At 39.9% G+C, this 21,408-nt stretch overlaps 1 protein-coding gene across 7 annotated transcripts in view; it reads left to right on the forward strand.

The window, feature by feature from the left end:
• The window catches only part of ptbp3 (polypyrimidine tract binding protein 3), a 44,321-nt gene extending 23,794 nt beyond the window's left edge, over positions 1–20,527 (forward strand). For 6 of the 7 annotated variants that reach the window (XM_079449225.1, XM_079449221.1, XM_079449227.1 and 3 more), the window contains 12 exons: positions 3,720–3,889; positions 6,926–7,072; positions 8,389–8,556; positions 8,701–8,811; positions 11,521–11,695; positions 12,834–12,905; positions 14,643–14,782; positions 16,493–16,526; positions 16,876–16,968; positions 17,200–17,416; positions 17,673–17,750; positions 18,391–20,527. In XM_079449225.1, the coding sequence (XP_079305351.1) occupies positions 3,720–3,889; positions 6,926–7,072; positions 8,389–8,556; positions 8,701–8,811; positions 11,521–11,695; positions 12,834–12,905; positions 14,643–14,782; positions 16,493–16,526; positions 16,876–16,968; positions 17,200–17,416; positions 17,673–17,750; positions 18,391–18,523 (1,538 nt within the window). In that variant the 3' untranslated portion in view covers positions 18,524–20,527. The remainder of the gene's footprint in view (positions 1–3,719; positions 3,890–6,925; positions 7,073–8,388; positions 8,557–8,700; positions 8,812–11,520; positions 11,696–12,833; positions 12,906–14,642; positions 14,783–16,492; positions 16,527–16,875; positions 16,969–17,199; positions 17,417–17,672; positions 17,751–18,390) is intronic. The other variant, XM_079449226.1, reaches the window with a different exon arrangement.
• The last annotated feature ends 881 nt before the right edge of the window (positions 20,528–21,408 follow it).

The following is a 21,408-nucleotide window of genomic DNA, read 5'->3' on the forward strand; positions in this document are numbered from 1 at the left end:
CCTGTGGCACATTTGATACAGGGATGGTTCCTCTAATCACGTTAAACACACAATAAGATTTGTTAATGGCACAATGAGATCGCCGTTGCCGAGCCAGATGCCTCGATAGGTCATGTGTATGGTCACCATGGTAACACAGGGTCACTGGCAAAGTGGGCCAATCATCTTCCTGTTCCCCTGGTCGCTGCGATGTGGTGAGATGCCTGTCTCCAGGCCACAAAAGGGTCTCCTCCGTGCGTCATGAAAATAATTCACGGGTGGCTTTCAGTGGTACGACAGCCAAATGTATTAAAGGTTACACATATGTGAGCTGTTTGCAGCATGTGCTTAAGTACCATAACTGAGCTAAATCTAACTTACACATTTTCAATTCTGTAAAGATTTGGAGGCTAAACACTATACAAAAACCGTGAAATAAAAACCCTGCTTTTCTATATCAGCCTTTGCTCTGTCTTAATGCAGAATGGGAGAATAACATGAATCATTTCCGCGTGTTCTGTAAAGGGATAATTTAGTTTCGCTTTTCAGCTTGTCAGATCTCTGCATGTGGTGGGCTACTGCCTCAGCCTGCATCGAGTTATTCCACTGGAGGTTGTGTGAGACCGTCGTAGATGCCTTGCAGATGCAAGCTTGTTTTTCTTTATCCATCGATTTAGTTTGAATCTGGATGCAGGGTCTGGACAAAACAGACATCATTATTAAATGAGGATTTGCATCGGTGGAGCAGTCCGACTGTGCCAGAATAGAGAAGATGCAACTCGAAGACTGATCATATTTTTGCCTTTATTTGTGCATCAGACCGTCTCCGAAACAGGAAGCATTTAGTATGTGCGTACTGTGAAAATGCTTTAAACTATGAGGCACAGATAGTTTGTTAATGTTGTTTTGTTCTCGTGAAGTGGTAAGCCCTTTGTTTTACACTTTCATGATGTGATGGAAGAATCCAGGGAAGAGCCTCCTTTTTCATTTGCATGCTTTAAACTTACAATTTTCCTGTTTTCTGAAACAAACTGTGTAGTAAACGAAAGGGGTCTCGCTCATTATAGACACCCTCACAGGTCGGAGTGTTGCTTGGTACCTGTTGCTTTGATGGGGTGTGTTTTTACTTCAGTCTTTTTTTAGTTGAATGAATAATAGGTGAAACTGGCATTTTGACTGCTAATGCAAAACTACACACTAAATGCGTGAGACTGGTTGTCTGGCCACATGAGTGCTTCCTTTTTTGGTGCTGTAATTGCATCTTAAATAAGATCCGCAGTGAATTGGCATTGAAGGGAGGGATTCATGTGATAAGCTGTGAGGGGTTGGTCTAGTTTCTTTTGATCTATTACTATTATTATGTATAATTATTGTATCGCTGTGAATCTATTATTTTTATTATTGATGTAGCAGAGTTTTGATAAAACAAAATTAAATCACTTGAGTAGCCTTTTCCCGGTCTGCGTTTGTGCTGTTTCTGTTATGCAAGACTTTCGATCTTACTATAGTGATTAATAAGTGATTATGCAAAACAATATTAAAATTGCACAAGACTTAATGTAAATTAAATTGTGTATATATATATATATATATATATATATATATATATATATATATATATATAGATTCATATATTAGTTGTTTAATTCCCTGTCTGGCCATGTACCACCGGGGGAAAATTTACAGTTTGAGAAACAATGGTCTGGATCACATTGCTGGGATGTAAGTGGAGGAATCTCTGCTGTGATAGGAGCGATGGATTTCTGTGCTGGGCTGTGAAAGGAGTGATGGATCTCTGTGATGAGCTGAGAGAAAAGGGATGGATTTCTATGCTGGGCTGTGAGAGAAGTATTGGATTTCTGTACTGGGCTGAAATATGAGTGATGGATCTCCCTGCTGGGCTCTGAGTGGAGAAAGGAAAAAACTGATCACTGTGCTGGGCTGTAAAGGGAAATAAAGAATTGCTAAGGGATGGAAAGAATTACTGTGCTGGACTGTGAAGGGAACGAAAGAATAACTATGCTGGGCTGTGAAGGGAAGGAATGAATCACTGTGCTGGGTTGTGAAGGAAAGGGATGAATCATTGTGGTGGGTTGCAAATAGAATGAATTTATCACTGTGCTGGGTTGTGAAGGGAAGGAAATAATTACTGTGCTGGGTTGTGAAGGGAAGGAATGAATCACTGTGCTGGGTTGTGAAGGGAAGGAATGAATCACTGTGCTGGGTTGTGAAGGGAAGGAATGAATCACTGTGCTGGGTTGTGAAGGGAAGGAATGAATCACTGTGCTGGGTTGTGAAGGGAAGGAATGAATCACTGTGCTGGGTTGTGAAGGGAAGGAATGAATCACTGTGCTGGGTTGTGAAGGGAAGGAATGAATCACTGTGCTGGGTTGTGAAGGGAAGGAATGAATCACTGTGCTGGGTTGTGGAGGGAAGGAATGAATCACTGTGCTGGGTTGTGAAGGGAAGGAATGAATCACTGTGCTGGGTTGTGAAGGGAAGGAATGAATCACTGTGCTGGGTTGTGAAGGGAAGGAATGAATCACTGTGCTGGGTTGTGAAGGGAAGGAATGAATCACTGTGCTGGGTTGTGAAGGGAAGGGATGAATCATTGTGCTGGGTTTCACATAGAATGAATTTATCACTGTGCTGGTTTGCAAATGGAATAAATTAATCACTGTGCTGGGTTGTGAAAGGAAGGAATGAATCACTGTGCTGGGTTGTGAAGGGAAGGAAAGGAAAGAATTACTGTATTGTGCTTGTCCTCTTGGATATGACAGCAATTTCTTATCTGAACCGCTGTTTCCCTGTGCCTCCACTCGTCGGCTAAAATTAAAAGAGATTGTGTATCAATGCGTGAGAAATAACGATTTCACAGTTGGTAGATCTTGCTTTCACACTGAGGCATTCATGATGGAGGATGTGGTACCAGTTCACCTTTCAAAAGCCGGGAAACATTTGTCCCAGCAGAAATCTTCCCTATATTCTATAGATAGACCTTTATATCTGCTTTTGTGTTACACACAGGTTTTGAAAGTGAAAATATTTATTTTAAGGTGAACTGACACAGTAGCATTATAGTGTCACAGAAGTGATCATATCCTTGACTCACATTATAGGAGAGGCTTTAGTGCGGTGAATGCCTTCACTTTCCTTTTGATTAAAGGATTTACATGTATTAATGATACATCCAGCTGTAGCTTGCAATCAGTATAGTCTATACATTTTCCACAAAACTCTGAGACAGATAGCGACTGATTTGATACATCCGTCTGCACGAACACAACCAGTGCTGAGTCTTTCTCTTAATATTGAAGAATAGGAATGTAAAAAATTGTTTAAACCCACAGTCTTTCTCTATTAAAAACCTGTCACCAGTCTATGATGTACCCCTGCACATAACCAAGTGCCAAACAGCCCACAATAGACACCATTCAGGGTATGACAGACTTCAGAAGCCGGTTTAATCCTGTAAGAAGCTTGTCTCTTTGTTTCGGAGGAACAGTTAAAGATGCTGCCCACCTCTGTGGTGTAGACAGCGTCTTGTTTCTGCTTAAGACTGTCTGTCGGTTGTCCGTCTCTTTCTGTGTTGTTAAACTCATTGTAAATCCTTCAATGTTTTCTAACACAGTCGATAGTACTTTTGTAAGGTCCATGTACATCAAAGGCAGGTTTGGCATTTGGAGAACTATTTAAAACAAATGAATAATTGTGTTTTGTTTGTTTTCATTTCTCGGCAGCTGATGGCAACGACAGTAAACCGTATAAAGGAGACCGATCTCCCTGTGCCCCCTCCCGTGTCCTCCACGTCCGCAGAGTTCCAATCGAAGTGTCCGAGGCAGAAGTCATCTCATTAGGAATTCCTTTCGGCAAAGTCACCAACCTGTTGATGCTAAAAGGGAAAAACCAAGTAGGTGCTCCATCAACTATCTCAGCATTGAAAGCTATTGAGCCATTTTAAAAATCACATGGTGTGTCCCACAAACACGGGACGCTTTGCTGTAATGGTAACAGTTTTGCAGTAATGCTTAAAAAAACGATCTAAAACCTCCCGTGATTTTGGTACACAGTCTGTTTTTTATGTTTTACTGCCAAAAGCATTTTTAACAGATTTAGGCAGTATTTACGCTATTTAATTTGAGGAAAGTGTCAGACTATTGTGAAGTTGCAGTGTTTCGAGTTTCTCTGCGTGTTGGTTTAGCTCTGGAATTTCGGGATTATACCGCATGAATTAGATCCGAAGTTAGGGAAAACCTGTGTGCATGTGTGTGTGTTCGCAAACCGTTGGTGTAACTAACATTATCAGTCATGTCACCATGTGTTCGTGGTTTCTGTGGACATGATAAGTAAGTAAGACAAGTCCTGTGAACAGCAGTCCTTCAAATTAAAATGTGAAGTCACACTAAACCGATTTATCAGAATAGGTCATTATATTTAGCTTGATGACAATAACATTTTTAAATAAACGAAGGTTAAGCATTTTTTATATATTTATTTTAATAAATGTATTTCTGTAATGAGAATCTAATGGAAATCACCTTTGAAGAAATAGAGGAACGGGTCAAAACTTCATCAAAATAATGTCATCAACACATACACACACAATAAAATAGAATATAATATAAACGCTATTGATAAAAAGATACGTTTGATAGTACTTAAATCATAAATAATCATAATCACATAAAAGAATCATTCTGACAGAAAACCGCGTCAATAGCTAAGCATAAACTTTAGAGATCTACCAGAGACAGACAGAATGTTGAATCCATCACTAGCTGAAACAAATCGTTCTGAAAGCGTTCCCAACACTATCGTTCTCTGTATCTTTATCGTTGTCTTCCTGCAGGAAAGAACGCGCAGGACCTACACACCACACACCTGCACATTTCTACAGGATCCCACAGGAGTTTCAGTCCATTTTCCTGTAGGACTCCTGAGGGAAACCCAAAGGAGACAAACAGGAATCCTTCAGGGATCCTACAGGAACGCTAAAGCGTTCAGTTCCTACAGGACTTCTGAAGGAATTCCAATGAACCATTATGTATACTCGTTCTGTTGGAGGATATTCAGGGCCTCCTGTATAACAAAACACTTTTAATAACGCGTCTAAAATTGAAATACCAACAAAAATAAAAACAACTTCAGAAAATCTGAATTATTTATTGGTCAAAGGAGTTTGGAAAGATGGGAAGAAAATGAACACTCTGAACAGAACGTGGCCCATCATCATGCAGAAACAAATAACTCGAGCGAGAGAGAGAGAATGTACTCCTATATTTTTTCAATTTCAAGGTACTTTATTGGCATGAATGCGTTGAACATATAACAAAAGACATACAATAAGTACAAACATTAGAGTAAAATAAAAATAAAGTGCTAGATTGTATTTTCTGTTTAGGATCCGATAACGTTCTAGTTTACTTTGGTTTAAACTTTCTTTTTCCCAATGGTCTAAATATTACTTTTTACTATCTTTTATCATTTGGTTTATTCTGATTTGGTTTTGTTCCGTTGTGCTGGTCTGAAGTTTCAGAGCCGGCTGGCAGATGGTACTGGCTTTAGGTCTCCTATATCTGTAAAGTTTTGAGCAAAGGAAAATGCTAACTAATGGAAGTTGAGGTTGTAAATGAACTAAACGTAAGTGAAGTACACCATATAAGGATTAAACACGGTTATAAAACGCAAATGTATATTCTATGATATGATACTGTGTATATATATATATATATATAAGTTTTCATTGTAGAGCCTGCTTATCAACATCAGTGCGCCACCCTTAGGCTGAATTACGTAAAGACACGACACCTCAATCTTCACAGTCGCAGGGCTTTGCCACACAATTTGGCATCTGAGCAGCTAAAAAAATGCATTGTTCATGTTATTAGATCAGTATTTCCAACATAAACGTTTCTCTAGAACAAGTTGGATTGTGCAGAAGAATGCCCAGTCGATCAACCGCCTTGTAACGCTGTAAAATGTGAGAGATCTGCAACAGCAGCGGACGACTAGCATTCTGTTCAACGAAAGAGCTGATGACGTCAGGGATGCTATTTGGTTGCCCAATCGATGGAAGGGGGCGTTTCATACCGCCCACGTGCGGAAAATGACTATTCAAGACGTTTATCGGTTTTCTAATTCGTTTTTTATGAATGGAAAACGAAAAATGTGCTGTTTTCTCATTTCTGTTTGCTGAGTTTCAAATAGAAAATTAAACCAAGAAAACGTACACGGGCCGTGAGTCTGCTATCAAAAACAATGTTTTCTTTTTTGTTTTGTCTAAGGGTGGTGAGGCAGGGTCCAAATCTGATATCTCTTCATTTGGCCAGTTATGGAAACTGAAGTGTGTTCTTTCAAACACATCAAGGTCCAGCTAATAACAGAGATTGATTATAAGCCCTGCAAATAAAAACAGCTTCCTCTCAAGCGACTTTCATATTCAAATGGAAACTAGCATATTTAGACAAGAAAAGACAAGCACATTTCTAATGGGCCTGTTGCATAATTTGTTGTGTGCTACTTGGTTTGATCGGCGCATCAAAAGATTTACTTTATTATCCGCCTATGAATCTATAAATCTCGCTTGATCCCGTCAGGGTTTTTATTAGTGGTGCCTGTTAAAAAACATCACTATTTTAGGAATTTAAAGTATAAAACTTAAATGTAAAAATCTTCTTGTTGGTCAAGACTTGGACATCGAAAGTGATTCCTTTCAGAATAAAGTGAAGCACACTTCCTTGAAGTGTCATAATAAAATCAACCTGCTTGTTTTTTTTCAGTCTTTTTTCAGATTTTCAAATGTGAAGTTTTGTTATTTGTTTCTTTTGAGCGTTGCATTTTAAACAGTCAGATATCAAGTCGGATTTAGCGACACATTGGTGCTATTAGTGTAATGATATTGTGATCAAAGCAAATCACTTACTGTATGTCCCTGTTTGCACTCTAGGCTTTTATAGAAATGGCTTCTGAAGAAGCAGCCATCACCATGGTCAACTACTACACCGCAGCCACGCCCCACGTCCGCAACCAGCCTGTCTACATCCAGTATTCCAACCACCGCGAGTTAAAGACCGACAACCTCCCCAACCAGGGGGTAAGAATCCATAATGTTAATATCATCTAGCACTCCAAATCTATGATACCAAGAGTCTATAGCCAGGTTTCCATCCAAACGTGATGCGAATCTTAGTCTAAAGTTTGCAATAACAGAAGGAAAACCTTTTGCGAAATTGGGGCGCTCCATCAAGTTTCTCAAGCGAATCACGGTTGTAATGGTTACCCAGTAACCAACAGTAAATCAGAAAGACCCCATCGGCGGTAACAGCCGCTTAGTCGAGTGGGTTTAATGTTCGCTACGTCACAATTTATTCGGCAAATGCGTTTCCATCTCACATTATTCGCATGAACTGTTTTTTTGCCACCTCAAGCGAGCGTAAAAACATTAGCGAATTAAGGCCTTGTTCACATTTGACTGATTTGGAGTAAAATTTCAAATGCCAGCGACGGTGCCTTTCTGGGCAGCTCAGAACGTTTTTGGTTGATAAAACGACTTACGTCAAGCACCTTTTTCACAGCTGACCAATGACAACCGAGTAGCGAGACCTGTCATTTCCATGACAACATGCAAAGAAGCTAATCGGTCGAGCAGGATTAAACTGGAAAGAAATAAAATGGCGGTTGGAGCATAGTTTTGTATATATTAAAGTTTAATTTTCACTTTCAATAACTTTGGATTCCATTTCTAGCGTGAAATTAGTATTGTCGTTTTTAAATATGTGATTTATTTATTTATAATTTTTTTATTATTATTTCAAAGATGCTCTCTGTTTATAATTCAAATAGAAATTCCATTACGCTGCCTATGAAGCCGGACTCCTTCATGAACAAATGCTGCCTCTAAAGCATTGCCGGCTGCTATTTATAACCACACCGCTGCAAGCTTTTCTTTTCCAAAAAAAGTCCCATTGTCAACTTTTCCTTTGTCAAAAAATAAGTAATATGTGAACATTTTTATTTTATTTCTAAATTTGGTATTTTCATCACTCGTTTCTGATGCAAAACTTATACATGCGCATAAAACCAGGATGTTGGAAACCCAGCTGTTGACATTAATAAGAAATTATTTTACAATCGGTTTAAAATATTTAAATACAAAATGCTTCGTTATTTTAATAATGTGTTATTTTAATACAACTTTACGCTTTTCCAAATATTTTGTCCAATTACTACTTTTTGTCCATTTTTTACTTTGCACCTCTTATTTTGATAGTTTAACTGAACGTATATGCTGTAAACTACTACATAGATAACACAGAACAATATTACATTTAAATATATTAAACAAAAGTACTGACTTTGCATTCTTTGCATAAAACTGCGAACCTGAATTGATGCGTGTCATTCTTGTAGAGGGCTCAGGCGGCTCTCCAAGCAGTCAACGCGATGCATTCTGGGAACATGACTTTGTCTGGGTCTGCGACGGCCAGTGACGGTGGCATGATGCCTGGACAGAGTCCTGTTCTTCGCATCATAGTGGAGAATCTCTACTACCCTGTATCTCTAGAAGTGCTACACCAGGTACGACTTTAATGCACGTAATATATGCATAGCCTTAAAAACTATAGCATCTTTCATGCGATTCACATTTCAATGTTCCCCAACAGAACTATACCGGCTCTTATTTTCCCTGATTTCATGTTTTTTCTCTTCTCCCTCCCATAGATCTTCTCAAAATTTGGGACGGTCCTAAAGATTATTACCTTCACCAAGAACAACCAGTTTCAGGCCTTGCTGCAATACTCAGATGCAATGAACGCACATCACTCCAAAATGGTCAGTACCAAGACAGCCACATATAGCTTCTCTTATTATCTTGTTCTTTGGCTTTTCACTGTATGAACTAGAAAGCGAATGCCAGAATACGGCAAACATGTGGTTAGCTAGGATCGCTTTAATAGAGACGAACAGTTTAGTTACGGTCATTCCTCAACAACGCTTCCTCGTGATCACTCATCCGTCGCCTATATTCAGAGCTTCTGTACAAATCATAAATACTCTGTATTTGGCAGGGGTACCATTTGACAACCCTGTTTCTGTAGTCTTTAGTGCAGGGCCAAAAAAGAGACAAAGCCATGTCTACGACAGGAAAACCAGTTCTCAGCAGACCGCACAAATCAAACGCCCCCTGTAATTAATATGTCACCATTGAGGTTATCTAATGAATGCCAATGCAACTCGCCCTGAAAAAAAGAGCTAGCAAGTAATTACTCCTCTGGTGTGAGGGTGTTATCTATTGTGCGCCTGCCATGTTGCATTGCCACTTTACACAAAGAGAGTATTTGTAAGTTAACGGGGGGTGGTGAAGACAAGGGTCTTTTTGGAAAGGAGGGATAAAGTCCCCCAACACATCCCTTAAATTGCTAGAAAATTAAAAGCAATTGTGCAGATGCACATCATATGTTCCATATCTTGGCTGGCAACATGTTATTATCACTTGTAGTTCAAAGACACGCAAACAGGATGCACGTAATACAGAACTTGTGGTGTTTGCGAACTGTGTTTTGGGTGCCGCGGTCAAAGGATTTTCGTTTTATTGACTCTCATTCATACGCATGCGAATGCTGTAGAAACGCCAGGATAGCAGGTTCATCCAAAGACGCTTCACATTTCTGCTCGTTCCAAAGGTCACGTTTAACTTACCTACGAGTTCGTATCATGTGCAGATGTAAGATCGTCACCGCGTGACCTATTCATAACATCTAAGATGGAGGAAACACTGATAATCGTCTAATAATCTCCTATACACGGGGGTCTCAGTAGAAATCATTTTTTACGAACTTTACGTTTTATTGACATTCTGCTTCCTAGATATGTACTATATATGAATACATTAATGTAAACAAAGGGGTTCTTTTTTATCGTCTGGAAAGTAAAGAAGTCAGATTGCCCAAGCAATGGTAAACCAGAAGGTATCATTTGCATTAATATCACAAAGGTTGTGGGATGAATTATGTGTTCGAATGGTTTGGTGTTTGTTCAAATAGCCAAGACTAAGTAGAGTAAAGGTAATATTGCTGTTTGGCTTAACAGTCGTCTCTTATAACACAAACTTCATAAACTGAGTCATGGATCAGGCTGCTGTTTGGATTAGACTCGATGCACATTTGTCATCTGGCTTTAGTTAAATTATCCGGCCACATGGGAGAAGTTTTGTTCACATCGGTTCCATCTCACCAAACCTGCCCCAGGAGAGACACAAAGTAGACTTTGAAAAGGGAAAATGTTCACGCTCCGATTCGGACTACATGTTCGATGAAGCATTTTTTACGTATACTGACCAGTTTACTATATAATGTAATTTTACATTCATATGGTCATTACAAAGAACAGGTTCCTGTCAGATGGGAATTATGGGAAGCCTGACCTCAAAAAGCCATAAGAGTCACCATAATGGCTTCTACAGGCAAACATTTGCTGAAATTAAAATAATATATGCAGATGTGTTTTGAGGTTTTGTGGTTTGTATGTCGATCAATTTTGCTTTTATTTTTGGTCTTTGACCTCTTAGGGCCGACCCCATTCATATGACTGGAACTGCGTTTGCATTTGTTGGTGGTGTTTGGTTTTCATTTGTTTGGGATATGTATTAACAGACACAACAACTGTGATGTGATGCTCAGGTGTCAATAAACCCCAATGTAATGAATCACAGCAGATGTGATCAATGAACATGTGGTGGAATAATTCACTGTTTAAAGTGTGTACATATTTCACGATACTTTAACAGCTATGCCAATAATTGATGTGTGTCAAGAACATGAGTATCGGTTATACAGGTCATACTGCATGTCAAAATCAAATGGAAAAATGTTTCTATCTTGCTTCGAATCCTATTTTTATGCATTTTGATATAATATCACGACAGCCTGTGTTTTTAATATGCGCCTTGTTAGTAAATCACTCCATTTCCACTGCCTCTGGCGCTTTTTTGCCCTGTTTTGTAAATCTGGCCCTTGCTCCTTTTCTCCAAAACTTCCGTTACTCTCCTCTGGGGTTTTTTCCCCCTTTCCAATCATGAATAGTGAGTTTCATTTCATTTTCATGACTGTAATTGCTTTATTTTCAGTACTGCGCTTAGGCTACCAAAGCATTTTTTAGGCCGGCGTATTTTTTCAATTGTTTGCAATGGAAGTGCCACGCTTTTAAAAACGCCAGCAGCTGGTGAGGCGCTTAACTTTTTATTCCACCGCCCCAATGTTAATATTTATTGATTAAACAAACTATCTTACAGCAGATATTCTGCATCATAGCAACCAAAGCATCTGTCGAAGACCGACAGCCGGCGGTTTCAGAAGAGAGCCTGGTGTTATTCCACAGTGCTATGTTATACTTTGAGAGTGATTCATTGGCCAACAAAAGGAAAAAGAAACCAACAGTTTGCCTAAAAACTGTCTCAAATGATATCCACAGTTTAACTACGTTTTCTTTTCATAAACTGCTGTTTCCTCCTATTCATCATCATCATGGTGTGTTGTTTCTCAGGCTTTGGAAGGGCAGAACATCTACAACGGCTGCTGCACGTTGCGTGTGGAATTCTCCAAGCTGACCAGTCTGAATGTGAAATATAACAACGACAAGAGCAGGGACTTCACACGTCTGGACCTTCCCTCAGGGGACGGACAGCCCACGCTGGACCCCACCATGCAGACCGCTTTCGGTATTTACCTTAAGATAACACCACAATGCATTGGGGCGAGCTCAGTTAAAGAGATGACACGCACGCACTGATGTGTACGTGGCCCGGTGGATGTAGAATGCGAGAACAGAAATGGAAATTGGCATTGATACACACAAACACGAACACACACCATCTGTTTTAGCTCTGAGGAAGACCTTGTCCCAAGAAAAAGGATGTCAAATGTATTTTTTATAGATAAGGATGCATAATAAATGGCTTGGAACGCTGATTAAATATACATTTGCTTGTTTGGCAGGAATTAGTTTCGTAACATGTCTGACGAATTCATTCATGTACAAACTGTTCACCATGTCTGTTTCAACGCATATTCTGAATTGCTTATAACTTAAGTAAAAACTTTAATTAATTTAATCAAAAACACTTATGATTAGAAATACCAGTGTGACAGCACACATACCATAAAGAAACGTACTTGCTCTTTCCCACACGGATCGGTTTGTTTGTGTGTTTTATTACATCGCTATCTGCAAACACGCTATGAAAGGGCACACCTTATCGCACAGGCACACAAAGTTAGGTGGGCTGGACAGCATTTGGCGACGAGTAGATTTATTATCCGTCTTGCCTTTGTAAGCGTGTGCGCGCGGTGGAGGTGATTGTTAGGTGGGTGGAAGATAACTGTGATCGTCCATCCACACATCTCTAGCTGTCTCCGATTCTGTAAATCACAGTCTAAAGCGAGAGGCGGTGTGGATGCCGATAAGCCGAGTGTGTATTCTTGCGTGTGTAAATCAGAGCTGATGAATTGGTCCGGGGCGCAGGCAGTAGTCTCAGGGGCGCACGCTGACGTCACCAGACACCCGCTAAAGCAATAAAAGGTGTTAAACAGCAGCTTCTATTAGACCCCTGACATGTTTTTCTTCCGCAAACACCCTCCTGAAAATGTTGGAGTATTGTCAATGTGACCGCATCACAGTAAGGTACGAAAAATTCTGGGGATTTTTTTCCATGGAACACTTTTCCTGATAAAACATAAACACAGGATCATCGTTGTCTGGTATGTGGTTGTGGTCAGTTCTACAATCGCGAACAAATAAATGTCTTGTTGTAGTGACCCTGTGTGTGTGTGTGTTTGTGTGTTTATGTATGTACACAGGGGCTCCTGGGATCATTTCCTCTCCATACCCCGGGGCGGCTGGATTCGCACCCGCTTGTTTCCCTCAGGCAGGTAAGATTTCACAGCGTCACTGAGCCAGTAATGGAGTCAATGCTCTGTGGCTCACGGCAGCGTTCAGACTCAATAATTGGAAGAATTACAGTATAATCACATGAGCCACACCGCACTCACATGTGCCTGACACCGGCAAAGTGAACAAACACACACAGCTATATCGACAACACATTTGAAGCGTAATGAGCAATACGCTTTGAACATTACACACCCAGTCATATTGATGTTTTTAAACAGATTCAACGATACGCTTTGCAGCGTGTTTTGGCTTAGTTTGCACAAATTGTTTTCATTGATGTGATCAATCATTTCAATTGATATGATCCTGCTTTTGTCATTGTGGAATCATCACTGATACAAATACAAGTCGCTTTGTAGGAACATTGTGCAGGTTTTCCTTAAAGCCCTAAAGACAACATGAAATCAAAATCTTCCCATTTACGCAGAGATATAATGTATAGTTTGGCTTATTTAATCTATCAACAAGAATTTTGGGCATCCTAACTAGCCGACATGGCAACTTTTGCTCAACTAGTGGAGTGATTTAGGGGCGGTGCTATCAGTTTAGCTTGGCCAATGAAAAACAGAGAAAGAGTCATATATTTCCAATTAAGTTATTTATGTATTTCTGTTTAGGGATGTTGGCGACACAAAAATGACACGCTGCTAGTTAAAAATATGTCTCTGGTTTTATATAAGCGTTACGTGTTACGTTTTTACAAAGCAAAAACAATATTAACCAGTAATGCCGTGGTCGCACTAGGCTTTCCGTTCTATTGTGTGACTTGACGATGTGTGACCAGATGTCCCGCACGCATCCTGAAAGTTTAGCCAAAGTAATTAGATCGCCCCCTGGTGGCTGGCTGCAGTATAGGTCATAAACCCCACCCGTCGTGTAAACGAATGGCAATCACGTCAAATATATTTTTATATATACACGATTTAGTCATCAGGAAAAATGGGCGGGACCTTGATACCGCGGTCCACCTCGCGCTCACCACTGCGCAGACTCCGGCTCTAAATGACGTCATTGGCACAATATGTTCACGATTTTACCAATATATGATTTTTCTCCATAATAGAAGGGAATGCGGAGGCGTCGTTCATCTTTCATATGGTCTATATGTGTGACCGATAAAAGATCGATACACTGTGACATTTACAGTTGCTGGGAAATCCTGATAACAACATCTCACAATCCAAAAAGCTTTAATGTAACAAACATAACAGTGCAAATTCCATGATTCATTTTAATTAATAGTTTTCACAGTCCCCATATGCGCATATTTCGCATTGTAAACTCTAATGCGACCACGGCAGATCTACTTTTCACAATCATTAAATCCGTATAACTAAAACAAAGTCACGTCCTGCATTATTTCCTATAAAATATTTGTATCGGTAACATCAAAGAGAAATAATACAGAGCGTTGGGAATGACATTTCATGCTGTCTTTAATTCCCACCGGGCTTCATTTTTACCCTCCTGACCTTGTCCTGTATTGACTTCATTTGAACCCTAGCATCCAATTTAACTCTAATATCACAGCAGCATGTTGATTTAATACAGGGTCACAACATTACTCAACCTTGTGTTGTTTATCTGCTATCAAAAGCAGCAACATGTGGTTAAAATGGACGATTGTTCTAGAGTCTCCCCTCCTCTCTCTTAAATCACCCCTCCTCTCTCCCTCTCCCACTCCCCCCTCCCCTCCTTGGGCTCTGGCCCGTAAGGTCTGTCCATGCAGACGATGTCTGGTGCACTGGGACCTCTGACCATCCCTTCATCCGCAATGACAGGAAGGATGGCCATCCACGGCATGGCCCCCACCGCCATCCACTCTGTTCTCCTCGTCTCCAACCTCAACCCTGATGTGAGTTTCTGTTCCCCACCCCAACACCGCCATCCTATAAAGGCCAGGTTGCCTGTAATTGACATACTGATGTCAACATATATCAAACTAACTCTTCTATGTGAGCCTTTTGTCTGGACAAATTGGATTACCAAGGCATGAAATTGATTGTAAGGGTTTGGACGGCTGACATTTGATGATCTTTAGGGAATAGTTTTCAAAACATTTGGTGGACACGTTATAAACAGCCTACAGTGTGTTCAAGGTATATGACGTAGTTGAATAGACATTGTGGCTTTAAAAGTCAATAAAATGCTTTTTTATTTGCGTATTTCACATAAAAGTGTCATCGGCCTACAGCCTGATATAAATTGTCATTGTGATTATTCGATCCTAATATAATGTTTGTGTTTATAGAATATGTAAGTGTGTGTGGCGTGGATATCCATATGTATATGTCTGTATACATAACAAATATCAACAGAAATGTATATTTCTTATGTATTTATACATAAATATATATTACTAACATGTATGTTTGTGTATCTATACACGTATAAAAATATACACCACAACCATACACACATTATATAAAGACAAATATTAATTGCGATTAATCGATTTGACAGAACTAGCTACAATATAACAGTTTAGATTATTTTGGATGCTTTAAATCACAACTACAATGATAGTTTCAGTTGTGTTATTCTATAGACCATTTCATCAGTTGTGCGGGCGCCTGGACTGCAGTTAACATCCGGTCTATGTTCTTTTATCTGTCTGGCTAGTGTTTAATAATATAACTATTTATATTTACTTTAATTTATGTAACTATTATTTATATTATTATTTTATGATAGTTATATCAAATAAAAGATTTGTTGAATTTTGTTGTTAATTCTATGAAAAAACAATTTGTTGAATTTCAGTATCTGTATCTCCGGCTAAATTCAAAATATTGGAGAGGCAAGTTTAGCCAAGTAATGGTTTTTCTTGGTTTCTTTTGCTTGTAGTCAGAAATAATCTACAGACGCTCTATTGTTTGTGACTGTGTACCGGAAGTTAAGTGCAGCCCCCAAACGCGCGAATGCGCAGTAACGTTTGTTTATGTTGTTTCTTTGAACCGTCTATAGTGTTGATGAGTTAAGGATATAAGGATATATAAAGATTTTTTTCCCCATTCGTCTTAGACATTTGTTGTCTTGTTCTGTAATTGTATAGTTTTTGAGCAATAAACTGTAAAATAACGGTTTTCCCTGTAAAATTACAGCCCCCCCACTGTTTTTCTTGTAAATGTTGACTGTATTACTTTTTTTATTTTACATGGAAAATCTGTGACAGAAATAACAGAAACGTTCTGTAAATAAGTTTTTTTACAGTGTAGAAAATGGCGCGGCTCAAACTGATTTAGCAAAGTGAGAGATGATCTATTATATACCATAATTCCGATTGACATAATCGACCAATCGGACCATCTCACACTTTTCAAGACCAGGAAAACCTATGGTGCACACGTCATATACCTATATAACAGATCTTCATATTTCTCCTTTTGTGTTGTACTGAAGAAATACAATCACACAGGTTTGGAATAACACGAGGGCGTGAAAATAATGACAGGATTTGTCATGTTTGCGTTATTGTTCACACATTTGTATGCTAATTTCTTTCCATTTCTTTTAATGCTTAAAATTCAACACAGAGTCATTTATAATGCTTCATCTCTTCCAGAGTATATCCCCACATGGACTCTTCATTTTATTCGGTAAGAAATGCATTACTCTTCTAGATTAGAAAGCTGTTTTTATGAAGGGCAGCCAGCGAGCGATGACACTATTTCCTTATAAACACACAGCCGGGAGATGATTCATGGATAGCGTGTTGTGTCTCCCGCCATATGAATGTTAGAAATGCTGAATAAACCGCGCACACGCGCTGGATATTATTGTCCATGCAATTTAATAACTGTCAACAACAGAGACCGATCTCAGCGGGGCAGATATCCCTCTCGCCCCTGCCTTTAATAATAAAATATTGAGATTTGCAGATAGAGTGTTATTTACTGTAAATGGTGTCCACCAGCACAAAATAATTGTTCTTTCTCATCCCTGTAGGAGTCTACGGAGATGTTCACAGGGTGAAGATTCTGTTTAACAAGAAAGAGAATGCTTTAATACAGATGGCCGACGCCACACAAGCTCAGTTGGGTGCGTCAAATCTCTTCCTCTTGATAGTTTTACGTTTATCGACGTAAGCTTTGGTTGTATAGAGCTACAAAGCATCGCGCTTGTTACTGGTATACAGTATGTAGCTGGTGCGTATAATATTTATTAGCCTGATACTGTATCTTTCGACCGAATTCCTTCTGTAGATATATTTGATTCATGTGCTTGGGTAACGTTTACTTGAGCGCGTTTTCTGATTGTTTGGTTTTAAAGCCATGAGTCATCTGAACGGTCAGCGTCTGTACGGTAAGGTGATCCGCGTGACCATCTCAAAGCACCAGACGGTTCAGCTCCCCAGGGAGGGTCAGGAGGATCAGGGCCTGACTAAAGACTTCAGCGGGAGTCCACTCCATCGCTTCAAAAAACCCGGCTCCAAAAACTTCCAGAACATCTTTCCCCCCTCTGCTACTCTGCACCTCTCGAACATCCCGTGAGTCATGTCACTGACACACACGCATACTTGCACATGTCGGTTGCGGTCTCTCCATAGACGTAGTGACTTTTATTCTGTACAAACTGTATATTCTATTCCTGAGCCCTAAACTTCATATATATTTTTCAAAAATAATATTCATTAATATTTTAACATATTATTTTACATTAAGCAGGGCAACTTTATAATCAAGCAGGTGCACTGAATTTCGCTTGCTATCTGTTAAAAATGTATTTTTTGTCCTCCCCTCCAGGCCCTCCACCACAGATGATTTTCTGAAAGAGCTGTTTGCCGGTTCTGGGTACACGGTCAAGGCCTTCAAGTTTTTCCAGTAAGATCTTTTTTTTGTTCTCGTCTTTTATTTATCTGGTCAAGGTTAATGAGAAGATGTGTTTTGTTCACAGTGCGTGTGAAGGGTCATCTTGTTCCCTTTAATCCAAGACATCAAGATAAGGAGGAGCTGTTTTGAAAAGCTTCTGAAGGGGATGTTATAAACAATGTCTGTAGAGACAAGAAAAGGAAACCTAATAGAAACTGACCAAGTGGATCTTAGGGAGTTCACCAAAAAATTCAACGCATCAGTTTAAATGACATTTGCATATAACACAACAAAAGTTATGTAGCAAAATGTGCAAACTTGGCTTTTTCATACAATGAGTGCGAATAGTGACTCCTGTCCCTTTCCACTTTCATTGCATGCAAAAATCTTGATTTCTGTGGAAAAAGGCATATATGTTTGGAATGAACTGAGATTAATCTTACTAGTTTAAATTATATATATTTTGTTTATTATTTTGGTGTGACGTGTGCCTTTAAGTAGCAGTGGCATTACTTTACCACTAGGTGGAGGTAGCAGTGTATTGTAGCTATTCTTGATGTAAGTCGTCATTTATGGGACACTTTTATCCGATCTAGAGTAAAGTTCCTTATGGGAGGAGCCTGATTTTGACATTTCCCTGTTTGATCGACAGGAAGGACCGCAAGATGGCACTGATTCAGCTGGGATCGGTGGAAGAAGCCATCCAGGCTCTCATCGACCTCCACAACCACGACCTGGGAGAAAACCACCACCTGCGAGTGTCCTTCTCCAAATCCACCATCTAGCGCCCCTTCACTACAAACACACCCTTTCCCCGTTTCTCCCCATTCCAGCCCATTTAACTTCACCGGTCGGACTGTTTCCTCGAGCGAAACTACAACCGGAACTCGATGACAATACAAACATTAATGGGGTAGTTTTAGAGATTTTCCCCAAAAGTAAAAGTAAAAAAACAAAAAAATGAAATGACAGACTACTGCAGAACTTTGCGGCTGAGAGGGTTTAACTCTCATGCAACCAGGGCTGGAGCCTACACACGGGATGTCCGTCACCAAACGTGATGTTCCCGGGAGCTATGTTTCCACAAACGCTGAGGAAGCCCTTCGTATCTCATCGAAAGCATTGGAGACTGACAGCTCCTGTAGCCCAATGGCCTTGTGACCCCCTGACCCGAGTGAGGGCGGAGCCTCTTCCTCTGTGCCTCCCCCTGACACCTTCGCTCTCATTGGCGTTTCGACGGAGCACTCCACTCTGCATTTCCTGCGGAACGCGTTGGATGCAAAAAGGGCACCGTGTGAATGTCGATGACGTCTTTACAAGGTGCTGCTAGAAAACGAAATCTGTAGCGACGAGCTCGTCCTTTTCCTCCGAGTAGCATTAAAACACGAGTGCTAGGGAGAACGAGTCGATTTAAAATTCAAACGCAACAAACCCTTTTGTTGTTTCTCGGTCGATTTGAATTGTAGACAGGCACCACGGGGAATGTTTTTAGCATATTTGTTTACTGGGCAATGACGTATAGCCAGACAGTAAGCATCTGTGAATAGATAGTGAATGCCGTGATTTGTTCTTTTTTTTCCCTCGTATAATGGAAATTTTATATTGGACAGACTAGCCTTTCATGGGCTCTCTGCACCTGCGACGCCGTCAGACCGCGAGTCCCGTCGATCGGGTTCCTCTGAACCAGAGAGACCTTTTGTGAAACACGCAGGATCATTCCGGAAATTTTACGGCCAGCTGTCAATCCTACTGGAACACTCCAATCAGCAACGCCCAGCCTGATGAGAGGCCCCGCCTCCTCCCAAGTGAAATTCTGAATGTGAATGGTGTAGCCCGTGATCTAGATTTCCTACATACTGTTCCCCCTTTTCTCTATTAGACGAGTCTTTCTCTTTGCTTTCGTTCTGTTTTTCTTCTTTCCGCACGGGGCAGAGGATGGTTCTGCTCTCGTTCTTCTGTTCTTCACTCATTGGCTCTGTTTGCAGCCGTACGGGCTTTGCAGAAACAACCGTCGCAGACGCTGTCTTTTGCCTTGCAGTCCCAGACTAAATGCCTCTGCATATGAGCAAACCAAATATTTCGAAAGTGTAAGACATTCACTCGGTTCCAAAATCTAGTGAGCTGACTCACTGTCTGCCACCTACGTACGTAGGCAGCTTAAGTTATTAACATTCATTTACTTGTAAGTAAAGATATATATCCGACTGGTTTTCGATAAAAACTATGAGTGTTTTTAAGGCGGGGCTTAGTTAGTTATTTTCTTGAAGAATTTGACCAGATTTTTTTCACCCCAAAATTAGTTTACACAATATTTATTTCTAAATTTACGATTTATAAGTATGCGTAAAGTTATGATTCGTGTTTCATTTTGTAAGAAAAATTCTTAAATTCCCCCCAAATTTATCTTAACTCATTCCCCCTCTTGGATGAGTTGGATCGCAATGCATTCTGGGATTTCCTTCTTGCAAAAAAGAAACATGCGCCGTTGCTAGATTCTGGCAACGACGGTTTAATATGCACTTATGGTCCCTTAAAATGCTGTGTAGGTCGGCAGCGCACTAGATTTTGGAACAAGTGTGCACATACAGAAACTTTGCCATTTTGCAGGTATGTGTGTGCAGTTTTACACTATTGCCAGCGGCTGCACCAGGACTGCCTGAGATACAAACGAGGTGTTATCTCATTTCACAAAGATCAGGCCTTAACATTCCTATGAGGGTCACCGTTGACCCGTTGAGTAGCATCTAAAGAGAGCAGCTTCTGTGCCTCTGTCCATCATCTAAACAGCAGTCCATTAAAAAAACAATTCACGTGAATGCAAGGCAAGCGACAGCGTCCTTTTACTAGTCGACCCGAAGTGTTTGAAACTTCGCTTTCACTTCTCAAAAGAAATCTAATTTTGTTGAAGTTTACAGTCTTAAAGCAACTATTCAGGTCTGTATATCTTAAGAATTGTCAAGATTTTTTGAAGAAAAAAAAAGTTACTTATTTTTGGTAATTTGTTCTTTTTTATGGAAGAGGAAAAAACAAATTTGAAACCTCGTCGGGTTTTTTGTACCACTGTAATCATTCAAGAAATCATGGTGAAAAGAAATCATATTTACTGTGTATTTACCTAATTTCTTATTCCGTGCCTTATTATGTGTTTCATAATCAAATAGGTTTTAGAGATTTGACCTGAAATATCTTATTTACTATTTTGTGGGATTGGTGAAAGGGTTGATTTTATTTGATCTTTATTTTGATTCGTTTTGTTGTGTAGCTCTCATAGATGTGTATTTTGTGGGGATTCAGTACCATGTGATCTTAATATGATGTGCGACGTAAATTATGATGTATGGTGCTGTGAATGCTCTTTTCATTTTTCTCAGTTAGAAAAATGAAAGGGTGAACTCAAATGTTCAGAGTAGATGCTGTGGGCCTCCATTCTCCCCACTGTTACCGTTGTAACATGCGGACTTCGTTGGCTGAAAAAATCCTCCAACTTTGAAATATTAAGCAATCGGACATTATGGAGGTTGCTGTAGACTTGCACATTTTTTATTATTGAATTTTGTGATAATGCTGCGACGAGCATATCTTTGGCGACCTTTTTTAACACTTTTTATCACGCTTTGAATGAAACATCTAGCCAACAAAGACGCAGACCGACTTGAATGGCTTTTCCAAT

This window comes from Barbatula barbatula, assembly GCF_947034865.1.
Source record: "Barbatula barbatula genome assembly, chromosome: 24".
Taxonomy (NCBI): Eukaryota; Metazoa; Chordata; class Actinopteri; order Cypriniformes; family Nemacheilidae; genus Barbatula; species Barbatula barbatula.